General features: G+C 35.3%; 1 protein-coding gene across 1 annotated transcript in view; it reads right to left on the bottom strand.

Annotated features, from left to right (window-relative positions):
• Positions 1 to 21,875, bottom strand: part of LOC110443520 — a 62,547-nt gene that overhangs the window by 35,533 nt on the left and 5,139 nt on the right. Inside the window, exon 2 of the mRNA XM_021487784.1 lies at positions 3,568 to 3,699. Within this exon, the coding sequence (XP_021343459.1) occupies positions 3,568 to 3,576 (9 nt within the window). The 5' untranslated portion in view covers positions 3,577 to 3,699. The remainder of the gene's footprint in view (positions 1 to 3,567; positions 3,700 to 21,875) is intronic.

The following is a 21,875-nucleotide window of genomic DNA, read 5'->3' as shown; positions in this document are numbered from 1 at the left end:
GGCTAGGTTGATGTTAGCCTGCTAATGCTGGCTAGGTTGATGTTAGCCTGCATAACATCTTTAAGCTGGCTAGGTTGATGTTAGCCTGCATGGTACCTTTAAGCTGGCTAGGTTGATGTTAGCCTGCATTACCCCTTAAAGCTAGCTAGGTTGATGTTAGCCTGCATTACACATTAAAGCTGGCTAGGTTGATGTTAGCCTGCTAATGCTGGCTAGGTTGATGTTAGCCTGCATTACATCATAAAGCTGGCTAGATTGATGTTAGCCTGTGTGGCACCTTTAAGTTGGCTAGGTTGATGTTAACCTGCATTACATCATATAGCTGGCTAGGTTGATGTTAGCCTGCATGGCACCTTTAAGCTGGCTAGATTGATGTAAGCCTGTGTGGCACCTTTAATCTGGCTAGGTTGATGTAAGCCTGCATGGCACCTTTAATCTGGCTAGGTTGATGTAAGCCTGCATGGCTCCTTTAATCTGGCTAGGTTGATGTTAGCCTGTGTGTGGCATCTTAAAGCTGACTAGGTTGATTTTAGCCTGTGTGGCATGGTACCGTACAAAGCTGGCTAGGTTGATGTTAGCCTGCATTTCATCATAAAGCTGGCTAGACTGATGTTAGCCTGTGTGGCACCTTTAAGCTTGCTTTGTTGAGGTAAGCCTGTGTGGCACCTTTAAGCTGACTAGGTTGATGTAAGCCTGTGTGGCACCTTTAAACTGACTAGGTTGATGTTAGCCTGTGTGGCATCTTTAAACTGGCTAGGTTGATGTTAGCCTGCGTGGCATGGCACCTTATAAAGCTGGCTAGGTTGATGTTAGCCTGCATTACACCTTAAAGCTGGCTAGGTTGATGTTAGCCTGTGTGGCACCTTTAAGCTGGCTAGGTTGATGTTAGCCTGCATTACACTATAAAGCTGGCTAGGTTGATGTTAGCCTGTGTGGCACCTTTAAGCTGGCTAGGTTGATGTTAGCCTGCATTACACCTTAAAGCTAGCTAGGTTGATGTTAGCCTGCATTACACCTTAAAGCTGGCTAGGTTGATGTTAGCCTGTGTGGCACCTTTAAGCTGGCTAGGTTGATGTTAACCTGCATTACATCATAAAGCTGGCTAGGTTGATGTTAGCCTGCATGGCACCTTAAAAGCTGGCTAGGTTCACACCAAGAAATTGCAATAGCTTAATTGGAATATATGTTTCACAAGCAGGCTACTTTAACTAAGCAGGCCCTACGTTTACAAGCTTTTAACTTTATCCAGTAGACTTGTTTACGAAACATGTTTGTTGTTTCAACTATGTTTACCAAAGAGAGCTCCACACTTTGATCTAAAGCCGCTTTTTTAGACTTTGAGTAATGGTCTCTTTTATAATTGAATGATGCAAAAACAAAAAGGATTTTTTTTTCTGCCGAAAGTTACCTCCCCTGTCAAAATGTTCATCTCTCATTTTGATGATTTAATAATAATTTGCATGTGTGCTCTTTGTTGATGGCGTCACCTCTCGGCACAACTTATTCAGGTAAACCATTTGCATTACCAAATCTCCACTGATTGAAGTGCCAATTATTGGCATATATTTATAACAAAGAGAAGATATTTATATCTTAAATCCTGCTGTCAACCAGTCGAAACAATTTCAAGCTTTAATTATTCTTGTTTATATAATTTACATGAAGGCCCAGAGGGCCTGCAGCACCGACATTGGCCATTACCATCTGTAAGCTAAATATACTGTTTTTCAGACTAACATGAGGCTTATAACCACTAAACAATTTCTTTGACACGCGTCTTTTGAAGACAAGATTAATTTTATCCAATTCAATACTTCATTAACATGTACTTTGATTCCAAAATCACGTAGAATATTTCAACGTGATGTTTAGCAGTCAGAGACGAATTATTAAGGAATGTAAATTTGTTCTTAATGAAACCTTTGGCACATATATATATCGTAATTATTTCAGCAATGCCCTTGATGTTTCTTGCTGATCTCTTTAGATTCATACCCTACTTCAGTGTATCTTATCACGATCATCCTCCCCTGGAGATTGTGATTGGATGTAAGAGCTACAGCGACCTAGATTAGCTCCCTCCTACGTATACACATCCCACACCTAAAGGCTATAGATGCAGAAGGTCCTTCTCTGATGTGTACTATCAGATCTATCAAGGGAAAAACTAGATCTAACGAACTCAGAATATCCTCAAAACTGTCCCTGTGGCTAGAAGGCACGGTTTGATGACAGTTCTGTTGTCTGAGTAGGAAATCCCTGCATGATTTCTGTCAACAAACGTATCCTTCATTTGTTCACCCTGTAATCTATGTCTATCGGTGCCTCTAGGCACTCGGAGGCTTTTTTCAAGTACACAGCAATCAATACTTGTCTATACTAACATTCCCAGTTCCAGATGGATACCAAGCATGATTAGTCGACAGCTTCAATAATTGTTTTTTTTATTCTAAAAAAAACATACCTTCATTTTCAAATATTTTTTAACTATTTTTTTTTTACAATGGCTATTATCCAAGCCATTCAGTTCAGTCAGATCAGTTGAGTGTTGGGTATATATTGTCACACTACAGATTCCAAAGACTCGATACATCACTTTACGCTAGAACCCGTAAGGACAACAGTAGAGGAGGAAAGAGGTAACCGTTACAAACATGCAGTTGAATATATTTTTCCAGTGAAATAATAAACATGTTACAGAGAAAATAAAGATATTTTTCTACTGCATTAATTAACACTTTTATTAATTTCACACAAAAGCAAATTAGTGACCAATTAGAGAGCAGAATTTAATTTGAAAAATAATTAACTGTTGTTGATTCTTTTTGTTTATTTCATCTTTATTGATTTTTCATGAAAGTTTCAAAAAAGTATGTTTTTTTCTTTTCAGCAATAATTTATCATGCTGGGAAAAGTGTTCAATGTATGGTAACACTTTTTTGACTGTAGTATATATATATGAGGATCCTGAACTCATTCACCCCTGAAGTTTCATAATGAACTATTTCAACCTTTGAAATGGAAGAGTTCAAATGTGCCTTCAGGGTTGAATGAATTATAAAATGACCTATAATTATAAATGTACACTCATGCAGTTAAAACCAAAAATCAAATCTTGGATAAATAAATCCAGCAAAATTTGTTTAGGACACGGATTCATCTCACAGAATCTGATAAGAATTTATCATCGGAATCTATGATGTGTTTGAACTTCCAGACAGTCATCTCTTAGTGCTTCGACTGTGCATGTACATCAATATAAAAACAACCACAAAAATATGAATAAAACAAGCCATTCTTAGTTGACCATCAATGCACATATCAGAGACACTAACTTAAACGCAAAAAACAAATGTTGATGGAGATGCTGACAAAGTCAATGGACCATGAACGGTAGGCTGCATCCAGCATTTGATGCATAGATTGATGCAAGATGCATCTATGGTCAAAGTTTGGTGGGTGTAGCACTTATACTTTCAGAGAAACGCAAAAACTTAAAGTTGAGTCTTGCTTACACTTCATGGCAGCGAGACAAAAATAACAAAATTACGAAAATAAATTTCTTACCTTTTCCATACAATGTTTGTCTCTCTTGTCTCTTTCTACACTTTCCAGGGGAGGAGTAACATTTCAGAGGTTTAAATCCACAATGTTATATCACTGTTCTCCGAATAACATCCAACTTTTTAACTCACCACACTGAAACAGAAAGAAAGATCTTACTTAAATACAAAGGAACAATTATCTACGTATGTACACACACTTAGGTAGGTTATTTCTGTGAATTGCCCAATTTTCATTGATTGTACGTATTTTCATTTATATCGTATAAATTGAGACTGAATTTATATATGTGCTGATTTCATGATTATACCTCCTCTATAAATGAATACAAAACAAAATACCTTATTTCCAAAGAAATCCAGTCTGTCTGAAAAAACGTATTTCACAAGACTATAGAAAAATATGTATATTTTCATGTATATATATATGTTCGAATTCATAGAAAAACAATCAGAATGATTGTCAAAGGTAATAATATAAAACTTGGAATTTTTTTGTGAATGATTAATGCGTACTTGATCAGGAAATTATATGACATGTAACATTTCCTATGATTGCTTAACCTACACTTATATGGATGCCACCAGGATTTATATAAATGCAAATTATTATTAAAATCATCAAAATGAGAGATGAACATTTTGACAGGGGAGGTAACTTTTCGGCAGAAAAAAAAATCCTTTTTGTTTTTGCATCATTCATATAAAATGGAAAACCCACAAAAACAAAACAAAAAGCCCCATGACGTATTTTGAAACGTGAAGAAAACCTAAGTTAACTAGAACAGAAAGAAACTACAATTGTACTATATATAACTCAGTACTCTATGTTGAATCATTTCTTTGAAACCCTCAATTGATGATAGCAGACCAAACAAAGTGCTGACACTTACGTACATACATGCCAGCTGGGCCCACTTGTATAAAACATCTCAACTCTGGAGATTAATACCTCAAGTCTAAGATTTCCCATAGACAATACGAGGCAATATTAGTTCATTATTAAATTTCAGGGGTGAATGAGTTAAAGATGCACAACGTTTGGTATCATATCTCGCATCTCATTATCCTTATAAACACCACACCTACAGCCAATTTTTTAAAAGCCCTGGGCGTTAATTACGGCAAATACGGTATATGGCTAAAATATCTTACAAGAGGTCAATGAGGTCTATATTGAATGGTCAACTTTTTTTTTTATTTGTTGTAGCATGCATGTAGCCTTTAACTTTCCAACTTAATTTGAACAACAACAAAAAAGTTAAAAAAAGTAATTAAGCATTAATTTACTTGTACTTTTATGACCAAATTGATGGCCGTTCTAATTTTAACAAAAATAAAATCATCACAAGCGGGGAACTTTTTTTGTTTTTTAATTTTTAAAATAACAACGTAAATTGATATTACCACTAAGTGCAATGATCAAAAAATGAAAATTATATTTATAACAGCTGCCATTAAAACAATTTGAAGCAGAATGTGAGAATCTTGCAGTTTTAAAATGTCTCTGCAGCCAGATTCAGATCAGAGGCCAAACAATTGCAACTGGTCATCTCTAGACTCTAAATTGACCCAAATAATAACAACAATTATACCTGTAGTTGAAGACCCCCAAATAATAATCAAACTTATCACAAAATTTCAGCAGCATATTACACAAACTACACATAATTAGCAAGTGTAGTAAATAAATTGTGTATTATGTACAAGTGTAGTAAATAAATTGTGTATTATGTACAAGTATAGTAAATAAATTGTGTATTAAAAATTGTCCAAGTATAGTAAATAAATTGTGCGTACAAGCATAGTAAATAAATTGTGTATAATGTACAAGTATAGTAAATAAATTGTGTATTATGTAGAAGTATAGTAAATAAATTGTGTATTAGAAATTGTACAAGTGTAGTAAATAAATTGTGTATTATGAACAAGTATAGTAAATAAATTGTGTATTATGTAGAAGTATAGTAAATAAATTGTGTATTATGTAGAAGTATAGTAAATAAATTGTGTATTAAAAATTGTCCAAGTATAGTAAATAAATTGTGCGTACAAGCATAGTAAATAAATTGTGTATTAAAAATTGTACAAGTATAGTAAATAAATTGTGTATTAAAAATTGTACAAGTATAGTAAATAAATTGTGTATAATGTACAAGTATAGTAAATAAATTGTGTATTATGTAGAAGTATAGTAAATAAATTGTGTATTAAAAATTGTCCAAGTATAGTAAATAAATTGTGCGCACAAGCATAGTAAATAAATTGTGTATAATGTACAAGTATAGTAAATAAACTGTGTATTATGTACAAGCATAGTAAATAAATTGTGTATTAAAAATTGTCCAAGTATAGTAAATAAATTGTGCGTACAAGAATAGTAAATAAATTGTGTATAATGTACAAGTATAGTAAATAAATTGTGTATAATGTACAAGTATAGTAAATAAACTGTGTATTATGTACAAGCATAGTAAATAAATTGTGTATTAAAAATTGTATAAGTGTAGTAAATAAATTGTGTATTATGTACAAGTTTAGTAAATAAATAGTGTATTATGAACAAGTATAGTAAATAAATTGTGTATTATTTACAAGCATAGTAAATAAATTGTGTATTAAAAATTGTCCAAGTATAGTAAATAAATTGTGCGTACAAGCATAGTAAATAAATTGTGTATTATGTAGAAGTATAGTAAATAAATTGTGTATTATGTACAAGTGTAGTAAATAAATTGTGTATGATGGACAAGTATAGTAAATAAATTGTGTATTATGAACAAGTATAGTAAATAAATTGTATATTATGAACAAGTATAGTAAATAAATTGTGTATTATGTACAAGCATAGTAAATAAATTGTGTATTATGTGCAAGTCTAGTAAATAAATTGTGTATTATGTACAAGTATAGTAAATAAATTGGGGATTATGAACAAGTATAGTAAATAAATTGTGTATTTTGTACAAGTATAGTAAATAAATTGGGGATTATGAACAAGTATAGTAAATAAATTGTATATTATGAACAAGTAAATAAATTGTGTATTATGTACGAGTTTAGTAAATAAATTGTGTATTATGTACAAGTTTAGTAAATAAATTGTGTATTATGTACAAGAATAGTAAATAAATTGTGTATAATGTACAAGTATAGTAAATAAATTGTGTATTATGTGCAAGTATAGTAAATAAATTGTGTATTATGTATAAAGATAATGACATTATTTCCTCTGAACTTCAATGCTCAATACTTTTGGTTTGTTTATGTTTTTACTCCTATAACAGCTATGGTTATTTAAGGACGTGCCAGGTTTTGGTGGTGGAGGAAAGTCGGAGTTCCCGGGGAAAAACCACTGACCTATATACGGCCAGTACCTGGCGACTACCCCACGTAGGTCTTGAACCTGCGACCCAGTGGTGGAGGGCTATAGTGGACCAGAATGTCAGCTCAATACACAGCTAATGATTTCTGCAATCTAACCCACGAAGTAATCCATGAACAAGAGGCCCAATGGGCCCGTATCACTGACACCTGTTATATATAATACGTTGGCCAAATTTTTATACGCCTGTATTTATATATATTGGCATTAGCCAAAAAATGAAATGTCTTGGCCAATCAAATTAGTAGTAATCATATCTGATTCTGTAATTTAACAAACTTGATTAGAAAGCTCTTCAGAAATCCAGTATGAACACAGGATTGATCTTATAATAAATTGTCTCTAGATCTCTAAGTCCGTGGTTAATTAAACCCTTATCCTTCTGACCACGGCAGAAGAATGAACCCATCTGAGGCCACATATTACAGTTAGTGAAACAATTGTATTACCATGCAGCCTCAAATTGACTGCAAGCTTATAAATGTTACAGATTTAATTTCTATCCAGAAAAAGGCTGAATGTGCATGGTGTGTTTATGAACTCGTACACTAAAACTATTGTTACTAAATCAGAATCCACCTGCCTTTGAAAGGGGATTAAATATGGTCTAGGTTGAGTTTGTGGTTTGTTTGTGTTTTACGTCCTTAATTAACAGCTATGGTCATTTAAGCACATGCCAGGTTTTGGTGATGAAGGTAGCCGGAGTTCCTGGAGAAAAACTACCGATGCCGTGAATGGCCAGTACCTGGCGACTGCCCCACACACGAAGGCCTCGAACCTGCGACTCAGTGGTGGAGGGCTAGTGGTAGCAGAATGTCAAGACGCCTTTTAACCACTTAACCACTGGGTTGAGTACTACAAAGTGCTGTAGTATTCCTGTGGTATAATGTGTTAATTACATGAAACACTGACCCATAACAAGAAGAACACCTATACAAAGTCCAACACTATAGTGATGGGCTGTTGAACTTAAATGTCAAATGTTTACAGTGAAAAGTATATATGCATTGGAAGTCATTTGTTCTTAGGATCTTTACTATATGATTGATGGTGATGCAGAATAAGAAATCAAAACTGCATAAAAGTTGCTTGTAATCCATTCATCATAAAAGAACAAATCTAACTGTAAGTTAACAACTCCATTTATAGATGTAAAAATAGTGTTGTCACTTTATTTATAAACTCTATTTATTAACAACAATTATGAAACAAGTTTTTTCAACTTATATTAATCACTCTTGTTGGCCCGGATGTTCGCGCGTGGGGGGGTCTAAGTGTGGGAGGAAACTGGAGTACCCGGAGAAAACCGACGTGATCGGGCAGGTGACCCAACCTTTTCACGTCCGTTCGGGGAATCAAACCCCGGCCGCCTTGGTGAAAGGCATGTGGGCTATCCACTGCACCACCCGACCACCCAATTCGTCACTTTATTTGTGCATTCAGTCCTGTAAAATTGTAAACTGATTTTGTAATCGATCAGCAATCATTTTACTACTTCCAATATCGTTAATAGTTTTAAACCAATTGCCAGCAGCGTATACATCCAACACACACAGGTATCAACCCTCACACATAAGGTGCTACAAAATGTTGCAATAAAAGGTACATTTTAAAAGGCTGATGACTTTTTTGACAATTAGGACGTGTGCATGTATGTCCTTCTTCAAAAGTTTAATTGCACAGCTGCATCATCATTGCTGAGATTAAACATATATAAGCATAAATAAACGTAACATTTTTATACAGCTTCAACAATAGTGCTGTGCAATTATTATTCTGAAGGGCCGAGGGATATACACAAGTCCAAAACGTAAAGAATGTCATCAAAGATTTTTTTTTCGAACATATACACATTTGTATACGGATGAACTAAGTATTGTGCTTTGAAATTCATTGTTACTATCTGATGTATTTAACTTTTACTATTGAACAATGTAATAATTTGAGCATTTGTAATATGCTCCGTTTCTTTTTCCATATATTTCATTGACGCATTTAACGCAAGTACGTTCATGTAATCCTTTTAAGATGTCGCAATTTCTAGTCATCTGCATTATGTGTTCTCCATTTATGACATCACAAATAAATTTAAATCGCCTGAAGAGCCCCAAGATGGGCGAAAGCGCTAGCCGATTATACTAGTCTTCGTATTTTGTTTTATTTACACATTTGTTGATATACATATAATTTTAACTCATTCACCCGTGAAATTTCATAATGGACTATTCCAACCTTTGAATTGAATTGGAATAATTCAAATGTGTCTGCAGGCCTCCGGGGTGAATGAGTTAAATAATAAATTCTTGACAAAACATCTTTAATCTTACATAGCACTTTCATCTCTTTGATTTTTCAGATTATTGGCTTGAGTTAAGCAGGCTGGGATCAAAGGTTATCATTTTCTTTTTAAATTGATAACCTTGACCCACTTTTAAGGTCATCACACTTTTAAGGTCATCAGGCCTCTTCATTATTCAGAAGCAGCTGTCATTAAACACATTGACGCCGAACTGACTGTATACGGAGGCTGTAACACAGCTGCATGACTTTGTGCCAGGTGTGCTAAAAAAGAAAACCTGAGAGATTTAAAATAAAACATCAGATAGATTTATACAGCAATCTACGTAAGCAAACAGCTTGAGTAATCACCTATTCCTTTATCCATTAAGGATAGTTAGGCTAATTCAAGGCTCTGATCCAGGCACATTTGTGCATTTAACACAAATTTCCTTGTTTATGTAGTACATGAAAACCTCAGCCTTCAAACATTGCACATTTTCAGAGTAACAGTAATTGGGTGATTTATGCACTGAAAAATTGCAAGAGATTTTCTGCCGATTACAGGTTCAATTGAACGAGATATTTTAAGGATCCCGATACCATGACTAACTAAGATCAAGAACAGTCATTACCATGCATGGACATTCTTTTCATGCGTGAATATGTATAGTTTTGATGATTCATTTCTGAAAAGGAAACATCTATTACCAAGACAAGGTGGTTTTCAGGTTTAACACAAATCACAGGTATAATGTGTAAGGTAGTATATATCCTTAACTCTGATACCAATCACAAGTATAATGTGTAAGGTAGTATATATCCTTAACTCTGATGCCAATCACAGGTATAATGTGTAAGGTAGTATATATTCTTAACTCTAATACAAATCATAGGTATAATGTGTAAGTTAGTATATATCCTTAACTCTGATACCAATCACAAGTATAATGAGTAAGGTAGTATATATCCTTAACTCTGATACCAATCACAAGTATAATGAGTAAGGTAGTATATATCCTTAACTCTGATACAAGTCACAGGCATAATGTGTAATGTAATATATATCCTTAACTCTGATACCAATCACAAGTATAATGTGTAAGGGAGTATATATCCTTAACTCTGATACCAATCACAAGTATAATGTGTAAGTTAGTATATATCCTTAACTCTGATACCAATCACAAGTATAATGTGTAAGGTAGTATATATCCTCAACTCTGATACAAATCACAGGTATGATGTGTAAGGTAGTATGTATCCTTAACTCTGATACAAATGACAGGTATCATGTACATGGTAGCAAATATATCCTTAACTCTGATACAAATCACAGGTATAATGTGTAATGTAATATATATCCTTAACTCTGATACCAATCACAAGTATAATGCGTAAGGTAGTATATATCCTTAACTCTGATACCAATCACAAGTATAATGCGTAAGGTAGTATATATCCTTAACTCTGATACCAATCACAAGTATAATGCGTAAGGTAGTATATATCCTTAACTCTGATACAAATCACAGGTATAATGTGTAAGGGAGTATATAACCTTAACTCTGATACCAATCACAGGCATAATGTGTAAGGTAGTATATATCCTTAACTCTAATACCAATCACAAGTATAATGTGTAAGGTAGTATATATCCTTAACTCTGATACAAATCACAGGTATGATGTGTAAGGTAGTATGTATCCTTAACTCTGATACAAATGACAGGTATAATGTACATGGTAGCAAATATATCCTTAACTCTGATACAAATCACAGGTATAATGTGTAAGGTAGTATATATCCTTAACTCTGACACAGATCACAGGTATGATGTGTAAGGTTAAGCATATATCCTTAACTCTTACACAAATCACAGGTATAATGTATATATCCTTAACTCTAACACAATTTAAATCACAGGTATAATGTGTACGGTAGCATATATCCTTATATTAACTCTTACACAAATTACAGACCTGTAATGTGTCAGGTAACATATACATGTAAATCCTTAACTCGGATACAAATCATAGGTAAAATGTGTAAGGTAGCATATACATCCTTAATTCTTACACAAATCATAGGTAAAATGTGTAAGGTACCATACATATTGTACATCCTTAACTCTGACAAAGATCACAGGTATATCCATGCTTTAACAGCACAGTCTATTAGTCTGCATAATCTGGACATCTGCTGTTTAAATCATCAGATATATATACTATTATTAGTTATTAAAATACTTAATACGTACCTGGTAAGCCTATTTACTACCAGTTTTATATATATATACCTTATTTATCAATGCCGATGTAACGGTGACAGGTCACAGCCTTAGTAAGATCCGAAACATTAGAAACCACACACACAATCATAGATATGTAACTGAGCAGTCACATTGTAGGTATTATATATTGATCCTCGAAGGCCACTGCACCAAAACTATATATTTCAGATTATCCTGGTCGAGAATAGCACAGGGCTGCTAGACAATTGATATAATCACATGTGACAAAACTTAAAGAGAGTCTGCAACGGCGGATACCTTGACGGAAGAAAAAACATTATATTGTAATCGTCACAGCCACACAGACCTTCTGCAACCTGATTAAAATCGTCTGTTACATGGCTCCGTTAACTTTGTACTCACAGGTGATTTTAATCATACTGGACCATCTGGTACTCAACACATAGACTTAGGACAATCTCTGGTACTCCCCACACCGACTAAGGACAATCTCTGGTACTCCCCACACTGACTTAGGACACTCTGGTACTTCCCACACTGACTTAGGACAGTCTAGATCTGGTAGTCCCCACACTGACTTAGGACAGTCTCTGGTAGTCCCCACATTGACTTAGAACAGTCTAGATCTGGTACTCCCCACACAGAATTAGAACAGTCTAGATCTAGTACTCCCCACACAGACTTAGGACAGTCTAGATCTAGTACTCCCCACACTGACTTAGGACAGTCTCTGGTATTCCCCACACTGACTTAGAACAGTCTAGGTCTGGTACTCCCCACACTGACTTAGGACAGTCTAGATCTGGTAGTCCCCACAGACTTAGGACAGTCTAGATCTAGTACTCCCCACACAGACTTAGGACAGTCTAGGTCTAGTACTCCCCACACTGACTTAGTTAGGACAGTCTAGATCTAGTACTCCCCACACAGAATTGGGACAGTCTAGATCTAGTACTTCCCACACAGACTTAGGACAGTGTCTGTTACTTCCCACACAGTCTTAGGACAGTCTAGATCTAGTACTCCCCACACCGGCTTAGGACAGTCTAGATCTAGTACTGTCCCCTCACAGACTTAGGACAGTCTAGATCTAGTACTCCCTACACAGACTTAGGACAGTCTAGATCTAGTACTCCCCACACAGACTTAGGACAATCTAGAATTATTACTCCCCACACAGACTTAGGACAGCCTAGATCTAGTACTCTCCACACAGACTTAGGACAGTCTAGATCTAGTACTGTCCCCACACAGACTTAGGACAGTCTAGATCTAGTACTCCCCACACAGACTTAGAACAGTCTAGATCTAGTACTCTCCACACAGACTTAGAACAGTCTAGATCTGGTACTCCCCACACAGACTTAGGAAAGTCTAGATCTGGTACTCCCCACGCAGACTTAGGACAGTCTAGATCTGGTACTCCCCACACAGACTTAGGACAGTCTAGATCTAGTACTCTCCACACAGACTTGGAACAGTCTAGATCTGGTACTCCCCACACAGACTTAGGACAGTCTAGATCTGGTACTCCCCACACAGGCTTAGAACAGTCTAGATCTAGTACTCTCACACAGATTCACTTAAATGGAGCTGGATTGCTATTTACATGTGACAAAGCTTAAAGACGGCCTGTAACGGAGGATACCTTAATAATAATAATAGTAATTCGAGGATCTTATATATCCCTTTATTACAACCTAGAATGTAGGTCCTCTCAAAGCAGTTCACAAATATTATTCGTGGTTATAGGGCCTTTAATTTGCAACCAGCCAATATCTTTCTCAACTCCATGGTGAGCATACAGCCGGTCCGCTGCCATTTCGGCGCTAATAGCTAGCATTCAATAATTCTAGCACTGCATGCCCAACCACGTACTCATTTACAGCTGAGTAGACTGGAACAAGCGGAGTAAAATATCCTGCTCAAAGATACAACACAGTTCCGTGCCATGACTCGAACATGCAACCCTTCGGTCACGAGTCCAGCGTCCTACCACTAGACTACCGTGCCTCCTTCACACTGATGGAGGACAAACAATGGCAAGGTAACCGTCACAGCCACAGACTTACATTAAAGGTACATCCCAACTCCACGCAGACCGGCACCAAAAAGGTGCTGGACAGCTGCTGGACAATCATCACATTTAAAAAAGCTATGAAAGCCTGTAATGAAGAATATATCTCCATACTGACCGAGTAAAAACAGTAGCTGATATGGTCAAGTTGTCATAGCTACACCAACTTAGGGCAGTCTGGTACCCCATGGCCAGCCACCTCAACAGACAAGACTCATGGAATCGTACTGTATCAAGCATATTCAAGGAAATCTTGTACAGTATATCAGTAACGTAGCTCTACCATGGCACATTATCTACTAATTCTGACACTTCATTATCAATGGATTTTTACAGTGTCAAATACCATCAAAATTGGGAATATAACTTTACAGTGGGATGTTATCAAATCTTTGTGGTCACAGAGTACAGTGTACATTATTGGGACTAAATAGTCAGTATTCTGTTTTAGGAAAAATGTGCATAATTCAATAACGGCACCGATCGATGTTTGAGAATGTAATACAGCAAAGATGATACAAAGCATTTTCACTCCATTAATTAAAATGATGAACATGAAACATATTCAGGATACCGGTAATCATCAACTTAAAGCCAAAACCAGACCAGTTTATTTGGCCTGTTGCCTGTTCTGATGGAAAAATCTGTCTTATCAAGACTTTTAAGGATCCTCGCACCAATGCCAAAAACTGCAACTTATAACGAAATGGAATTTGTTTTACCTGCGTGACAATAGCCATGCAGACGAGTCCAATGATACAGTTATGTTAAACTACAACACCAAATTAAGGGGAGGTCACTGTACATGTACAGTATAAAAAAATGCAGTGGAAATCTCGAGTGTTATTTTCCCTGCAATGGAACAGACAGGGATCTTTAAATGAAAGATATTTTGCATTGGTAGAAACATGATAAAAAAGCGATTTTTCTTGCTATGATAATTATAGCAGCATTTATTGGCATGATAATACTTATATTGCTGGCTTCTAGATCTGTACAGTACTTAATATTATATATTCAAAGCAACTGTGTTTTAGTTGTGTTTAGCGAAAAATAGTAAACTACTGTAAAATTCTTGCTATCTATTTAAGGATCTATGTACCTGATCACTGCAAAATATACCTATCACTAGGTATAGATATGCATATTGGGAACTCCACAGTAATTTTGATAAATCAGTTCTGACAAGAAATCTGTACCTTGTAGTAATTTTGTTAAATCAGTTTTGACAAGAAATCTGTACCTTGTGGGTGTTCCCATGAATTTTATTTTTAATAAAATGATATAAGCAAAGAAAACTTTGTTCTGAGTGTAAAAAATAATTTTGTATACACTGGGATTTGAATCCTGAACTTCATGCTTTAATTGTTCATGATTTATTTGGAAAAATAAGTTTTGAGGAATCACATGGTGACCGATTTAAAAAAAAAAAGGGAAATATTTCGAGGTCTGCATATTTAAGATAAAGTACATGTAACTGAAGCAAAAAGTAACAATGTTTAAAAGGAATTTAAAATTTGGCACCGTACACTACCTTTATACATGTACATACATATGCAATCTAAAGAAGGTTGATGAGGAAATTTAAGAACCATTAATGCATACATGTTATCTTTCTAGTCCATTAGGATAAAAGAAGCATCAAAACTCCGCATTTCTTTTTTATAATATTTGAAACTAAGCTTAAGGAGATCAATGCAGAAAATGTACCAGAATTTATGGGATCTATTAGTTTGTATGCACATGAAACACAAAACCGTGTTTATTTATGAGAACTCATGAAGACTTGGCGTCTTGATCTTGTAGCCATTAGGGATCTTTGTCCTGCAGTGTCTGTGTTACGGCTTAGTGAGAACTTAACTACAGAATTCCAACAAGGTTGTTCGTAATAATAATAATGATATACAATATTTGATATAGCGCCCTATCTAGCTAACATATCAGCCACTCTAAAGCACTTTACAGTACATAGATATACAATTAATACAATTAGCATATACATTTATCAATACAATTTTGGAAGAATTCGCAGGAAATGCCTTATCAGGCGCTTAAACTAGCTACTAGTCCTAATAATATGCCACCTGGCTAATATCTCCCTAAGTGTGTATATAATGCCTGTGTGTGTGCTGGAGATGTAACGTGTTCTGTTGGTAGTGGGACCGTGCTTCCAACGGCATCATTAATTTATAGTGCCACCTTACTTACGTAAGCTTGGATGCTACAGTGCGCACAGATACCGCAATTAACAATCCACCCCAGACCAATTTATACTCCGCCTGCGTGGAAGGCTGGCCATGGTTCGAGTGTTAACCAATCGACCAATCCACCCGTACACACAGTATATATATATAAGCTACCCTTCATTTTATTTCAGATACAAATGTAGCATGACTGGGCCAGAGTGAGCTTACATGGTAGCTATATAGATTAGAAGGTCAGAGCGGCAGTATAATTATCAAAATGTCCAGGGTTTGAATTACAGGCATCATGAGCGGCAGTACTATCGTTTGCAGTTTTACACTGGAACACTGCTGTAATTCATTTTTTGTCCGATTCATCATGATTTTATTTTTTAATCACTGATTAAGCTAATAACCTTTTGAACGATTGGGCCCAAAAATGACATTTATCACAGCTATATAATATATAGTTATGCCAGAGAAAAAGTTCCCAATGCATATAGTTGTATAGGTTCTGGCAGTAGTATGGGGACGGTTAAGGATTTCTGTCCCGGCCATTGCACTGCCGTTTTACTACATCCAGTAATTACCTCTCCTTAGCTTCTGTTTCGATATAATTGTTGCACATTTGAGCTTAGTACACTTCCGTTGAACATATGTAGCTCAATCGTTTAAAGCAATAGTATAACAATCTTAAGTCCAGGGTTCGCATCCCAGACTGAGCCCCTCCAAATTATTTTACACTCAGAACATTCTTGTTGATAATGTTTGGTTTATTTCATCTTTGTTATTTTCATCCAACGAAGTAAGGTTTTCTTTACAGAAATAATTTCTCATACCAGAAAAAATATTTTCCAATACAGCTTCTGACAGTGGTACGGGGATCCTTAAGTGTGTCTATAGCATGTAGATGTAATAGCACCTAATTGTATCCTAGAAACTATCAGGAAGCTACTGGCTGATAAGATCACATATTTCTCTCCACACATCATTAAAACACATCTCTATGTTAGCTGATAATATTATTTTGACACCAACATTTTGGTTCATTTTGCTTATTTTTGAACCTTGTCCAATTAATATCTGCCTTGATGCGTCACCCTATCTATTACGTCAAACTCGCTATAATGTGTTGTTATTTGAGTTCTCCCAACGCCATTCCTATAAATTACATTTTTTATTACTATATCAGTTCAAACGTTATATTTTATTTTTTCTTCAATTGTACAGCATGCGCACATTAAGGTAATAGGATTGTGTCGCCATTTCTCAGTAGAATTTATTCAAATTTTGTAGTTATATTGTTTTGAAGTAAAGAAAAATTTCTGCCACAAAAAAAATATAGGTTGTCAGAATTTTAAGGATTTTAAATGGATTTTATGTAAAAAGGATTGAATTTTGAAAAATAAATTGAAACACACATTTATTTGGCAAAATAATTTCAATAAAAATGATACTAACATAGATTAGTATTGCATTAATGTATATCAATTTCATAAATGCTGAAATTGTGAAAAATTAATCATCTATAAACGATTAAAAATTGACATTTCATAATAAAACCATATACACATAGTAATTGCATGCAAGAGTTATCGTTCTTGAAAAACTTCACAGACTTAGTGAAATAGTATTGTAGCCGGTTTCCTGAAGTACAGAAAAATGGACACATGTGACTCATTGATTAAAAAACAACTGAATTAATACCTGGATTGCTTTGCAATACTTTAATATTGAAAGAACACACTGTTCTGTCAATAATAAGCATACAATATTCATCAGTTTAATATTAAACATTAGAATATGCTGAAAGTGTGATACTGTCTCCCTACATTGGATTTTCAACTAGGGATGTACTTCCTATTTCCGTTTAGCAATACACTCCTATGACCTTAAGTTATATTTAATCAGGTTTGGAAAATTAGCCTAAAGCTTATACCAACTCCTTTCCGCTGGTTAATAATAATGGGCATATGCACAAATGTAAAACAAGATATAATACCGTATTTGCTGTTATAAGTGCCCAAGATGGGCATATATGCACAAATGTAAAACAGGATATAATACCGTATTTGCTGTTTTAAATGCCCAAGATGGGCATATATATATGCACAAATGTAAAACACAGTCTGCGACGTTAGGCACTAGTCCGATGCCCACGACTAGTAAATTTAAGTCTGGACTAGTATTGAAAATATTTAGCTAGTCCGTCTGGACTAGTGGCAATTTTCCTCCTTTTTTTTCCAACTTTAGTAGTTACCAAACATTACTTCCGGTTCATAACCATGTGAAACCAACCATGGCGATGTTGCTAAGTTGGAGGAAAGGTTCAAAACCAGCTAAGCCTGTCCGTGAACAGACAGAAAAAATTGCTCCAACACGAAAGAAAAATTTACGGTTCTGGCTAATGCTTAACGGCTCGATGGAAACAACAGTAATACTGCATTAGTGATAATTGGTGATCACGTTCCGTGCTCCGTTTCTTTAGTTAATTATTGAGAGATATTTTGTTTTGATTTCTAATAATTTTCCAATTTAGATCACAATTTACACTTCATGCTGTAAAAAAGACCAGTCTGTAATTTGGACTAGCAAATTCACAGTTGGACTATTAAAATTATGGGTTCACTAGTCCAAATGACTAGTAAGGAAAATAGTTAACGTCACAGACTGAAAACAGGATATAAAACCGTATCTGCTGTTATAAATGCCCAAGATGGGCATATATGCACAAATGTAAAACAGGATATAATACCGTATTTGCTGTTATAAGTGCCCAAGACACTTTAAAGATTGCCTTAAAAGTAATGCATATTAGGATAATAGAATGTATGAGATTTATGATGAAAAATAACAAGAGGCCCAATGGGCCTGCATCGCTCACCTGGTATGAATCTCACATTTGTAACCTTAAAAGTGATCTAAAATAAAGCTACAGGCAAATCAAGTCATTAGGTTGAACAAATTTTATAGCCTTTCATTTCAGGATGCAACTTGCAAAGTATCAACATCCTGGGACCCATGGTTATTCAGAAGAGGTCGTTTAAAGATTTAAAACAAATTTGACCCCTGTGACCTTGAATATAAGTCAAAGTCATTCACTTTAACAAACATAGTAGTCCTTGATCCCAGCATGCTACTGACTAAATATCAATATCCTGAGCCTTTTGGTTATTCAGAACAAGTTGTTTAAATATTTTTAACATATTTGCTCCTTGTGACCTTGAATATGATTCAAGGTCATCCATTTAAACAACTTGGTAGCCCTTGATCTTAGTATGCTACTGGCCAAATATCATCACCCTGGGCATTTAGGTTATTGAGAAGTTGTTTAAATTTTTTAACATATTTGACCCCTGTGACCTTGAATATAGGTGAAGGTCATTTATTTGAACAAACTTGATAGCCCTTATTAAGAAGAAGTCGTTTAAAGTAAAATATTGACGCCGGATGCCGGACGGATTGACAGGTGAGCTAAAAATCAACTTCTACTGTTGCTATCACTGAAGGCCATTACAAATATTCCAGTATGGCTGGAGGTTTGGAAATGAAAAGTTCCGTCTGCATTACAGGAAGCAAGACAAGCCATGATCACTAGACTTTTAACTGTAAATCTCTGCTTTCTATTAAGTACGTACTATATATATCATTGTTTGGGTCTAGTCAGGTCTGGGAACGTGGAGGTGGAGCGGGATTTTATAATTTCAATTCCTCCTGAAAAAGGAGACGGGGTGCTAATGACGATGAATACAGTCAGTAAAATGCTGTTGTAATAATTGAAATTAGAACAGGAATATGATGAAATACATTAATTGTTCATCTGGCAAACATAATTACAACTGTACTACATTAGTTAAACACATTATATAAACTGAAGCCTTATGGGTAAAACATTATAGAAACAGCTTGCTCATAATTCCAGTTTATTTACGACTGAAACCTTCTGCTGCTTATAATATGTTTCTGAGCGTGGATCTGATGCCAACTTTATAGTGCTATCTCACTGAAATACCATGCTGAAGGCACCCAGCACAGCATTCCGCCCGCTGTCACATTAATATTACTGACCAATGGTAAACCAGTTGTTGTCATTACCCCAAATGATGAACGTTAAGCAGGGAATAACAACTACCATGTTTAAGGACTAGGGAATAAAATGCCCCCTTATAGGACAGAACCCATTACCTTCCTCACCAGGGCGAACATTCAACATTAAAGCCAAAAGTGAGGTGTTGCCAAGCAAGGTGCTAGGAAATGAAAGATAGTCAGAAGTAGAAAGAAACAAAATTTCTCAGGGGAGGAGGGAGGGGGGTTGGAGGGTGTGAGATTTATGATTTTCCTTAAATAGTGCCGGGAGAATATATATATTTTTTAAATATGAATATTATTCCTTTAGCTACTACAGACTATAAAACATTGATCGCCAAAATCTATATAGATGTATGTATGTCAGTGTTCTTGCATCGTGATTTTAAATGTTTGGTATCACTTCCCTGTGTCACACCGTCTTCAATCCAAATTTTTTATTAATACATACAGTTGTATATCTTTGTGTGTCATAAGTAGCTGATGATATTTTAAGAACACCGACCATGTTTATTTTCATCATACATAGGCAGTGCCTGAAGAGCAATATTTCATCCCTAGACCAACTGTAAACAGAGATTGGTAGAATGTCAAGTACTGAAATTCTGCCTGACAGGATACAGTGTTACTGTGTGACAGATGCTGTATCTATGGTCGATCACTACCCAATTAAGAATGGATGTCAAGTTCCATTCTCCGCTTAGTTCTAAAAGCGACTTTATTGTTCTTTTCTATAGTAATTAGAGTTGTTTGTGACTAATGAAAATAGCAGACTATAAATAGTAGTCAAGGCATTGGACTTACGACACAGAATCTGGGTTACCAGACAAACAAGCTTTTCAACAACACAGATCATAATAAAGCCTCCAAACTATTCAGATCAAACAGAAGCGATTCAAACATTAAAAAGGATGATAAAACAAGAATTAATGGCTTAATGTAGAGAGCATGTACATGATTCTTCAAGTAAATAAAATGTTCTGTTATTTCGATTATTTCGTAAATTCATGAACTCTTCTTATTAAAATTTCAACATGGTCCAGGTAAAAAACATTACAGATTAATCCTAAATGGAGAAAGAAACATGCCATATGGCAATTCATAGACTGACAAGATAAGAATTAAGATATCATTTAATAAGCTTTTATAAGTTAAACAGCTCAGGTTAGCGACATATGTACTACAAAGAAAAGTACATATTATGTTTCGTGATGTACAAGAAATGTACATGAAAATTTAAATAAAACCACATTAAGTTCAAAACAGGTCTCTTTTTTCAGTAGACATTTGTACAGATAAACAGTATCTTAGGTCTTAATGCTCGGCCACCTTTGAGAATTAATTTACTTACGGAATCTAGATTTCCTCAGCTGTCCCTAACCAAAGCTGCGTAAATGTCAGGCCGTATCAGATGTACTGTATACCAGGCACGGAATCCTGTTATAGAAACTCGGGGAGTTGTGATCATGAGAGATGCTGAAAATGCCAGATACACCACCTCCAGCTTTTTACACGCTAGACAATGGAAGTGTGGAGGGCACCGGAATGTCAGCACACCGCATCACACAGATTTACTTAAACAATCAACATGAAGAGCTCTGATCTAATCCAGAAAACCCTGCCAAAGATCTGTTAGCTTACAAACACCAGATGATAAATAAAAGTAGAAAACCATCTTCTAGCTGAGTCCTGGTTTCCATTACTGTACAAAAAAGTGCTTTGTATTGCTAAGGAGTTACTTCACTTCTTTGATTTATATACATTCAGTGATGGGCTTCTGTATATATACCACTATAGGTATCCTCTTGAACCGAAAATAAGAACTTAAACAATCTTCAACATGGTTCTTTAACTCATTCACCCCTGAAATTTCATAATGAACTATTCCAACCTTGGAATTCGAAGAGTTCAAATGTGTCTTCAGGGGTGAATGATTTAAATTATTGAATTAAAATCCAGATGATCGAGTCAACTACTGTAAGGCACAAAAGATCACAATGGCACTGTACACTCTATAAACATGTAGCCCGGGGATAGGGTAGGATACTTA

This window comes from Mizuhopecten yessoensis, unplaced genomic scaffold (genome assembly GCF_002113885.1).
Source record: "Mizuhopecten yessoensis strain PY_sf001 unplaced genomic scaffold, ASM211388v2 scaffold716351, whole genome shotgun sequence".
In the NCBI taxonomy this organism is placed as follows: Eukaryota; Metazoa; Mollusca; class Bivalvia; order Pectinida; family Pectinidae; genus Mizuhopecten; species Mizuhopecten yessoensis.
The sequence above is the reverse complement of the archived record's forward strand: the minus strand, read 5'-3'. Positions and strand labels throughout refer to the sequence as shown.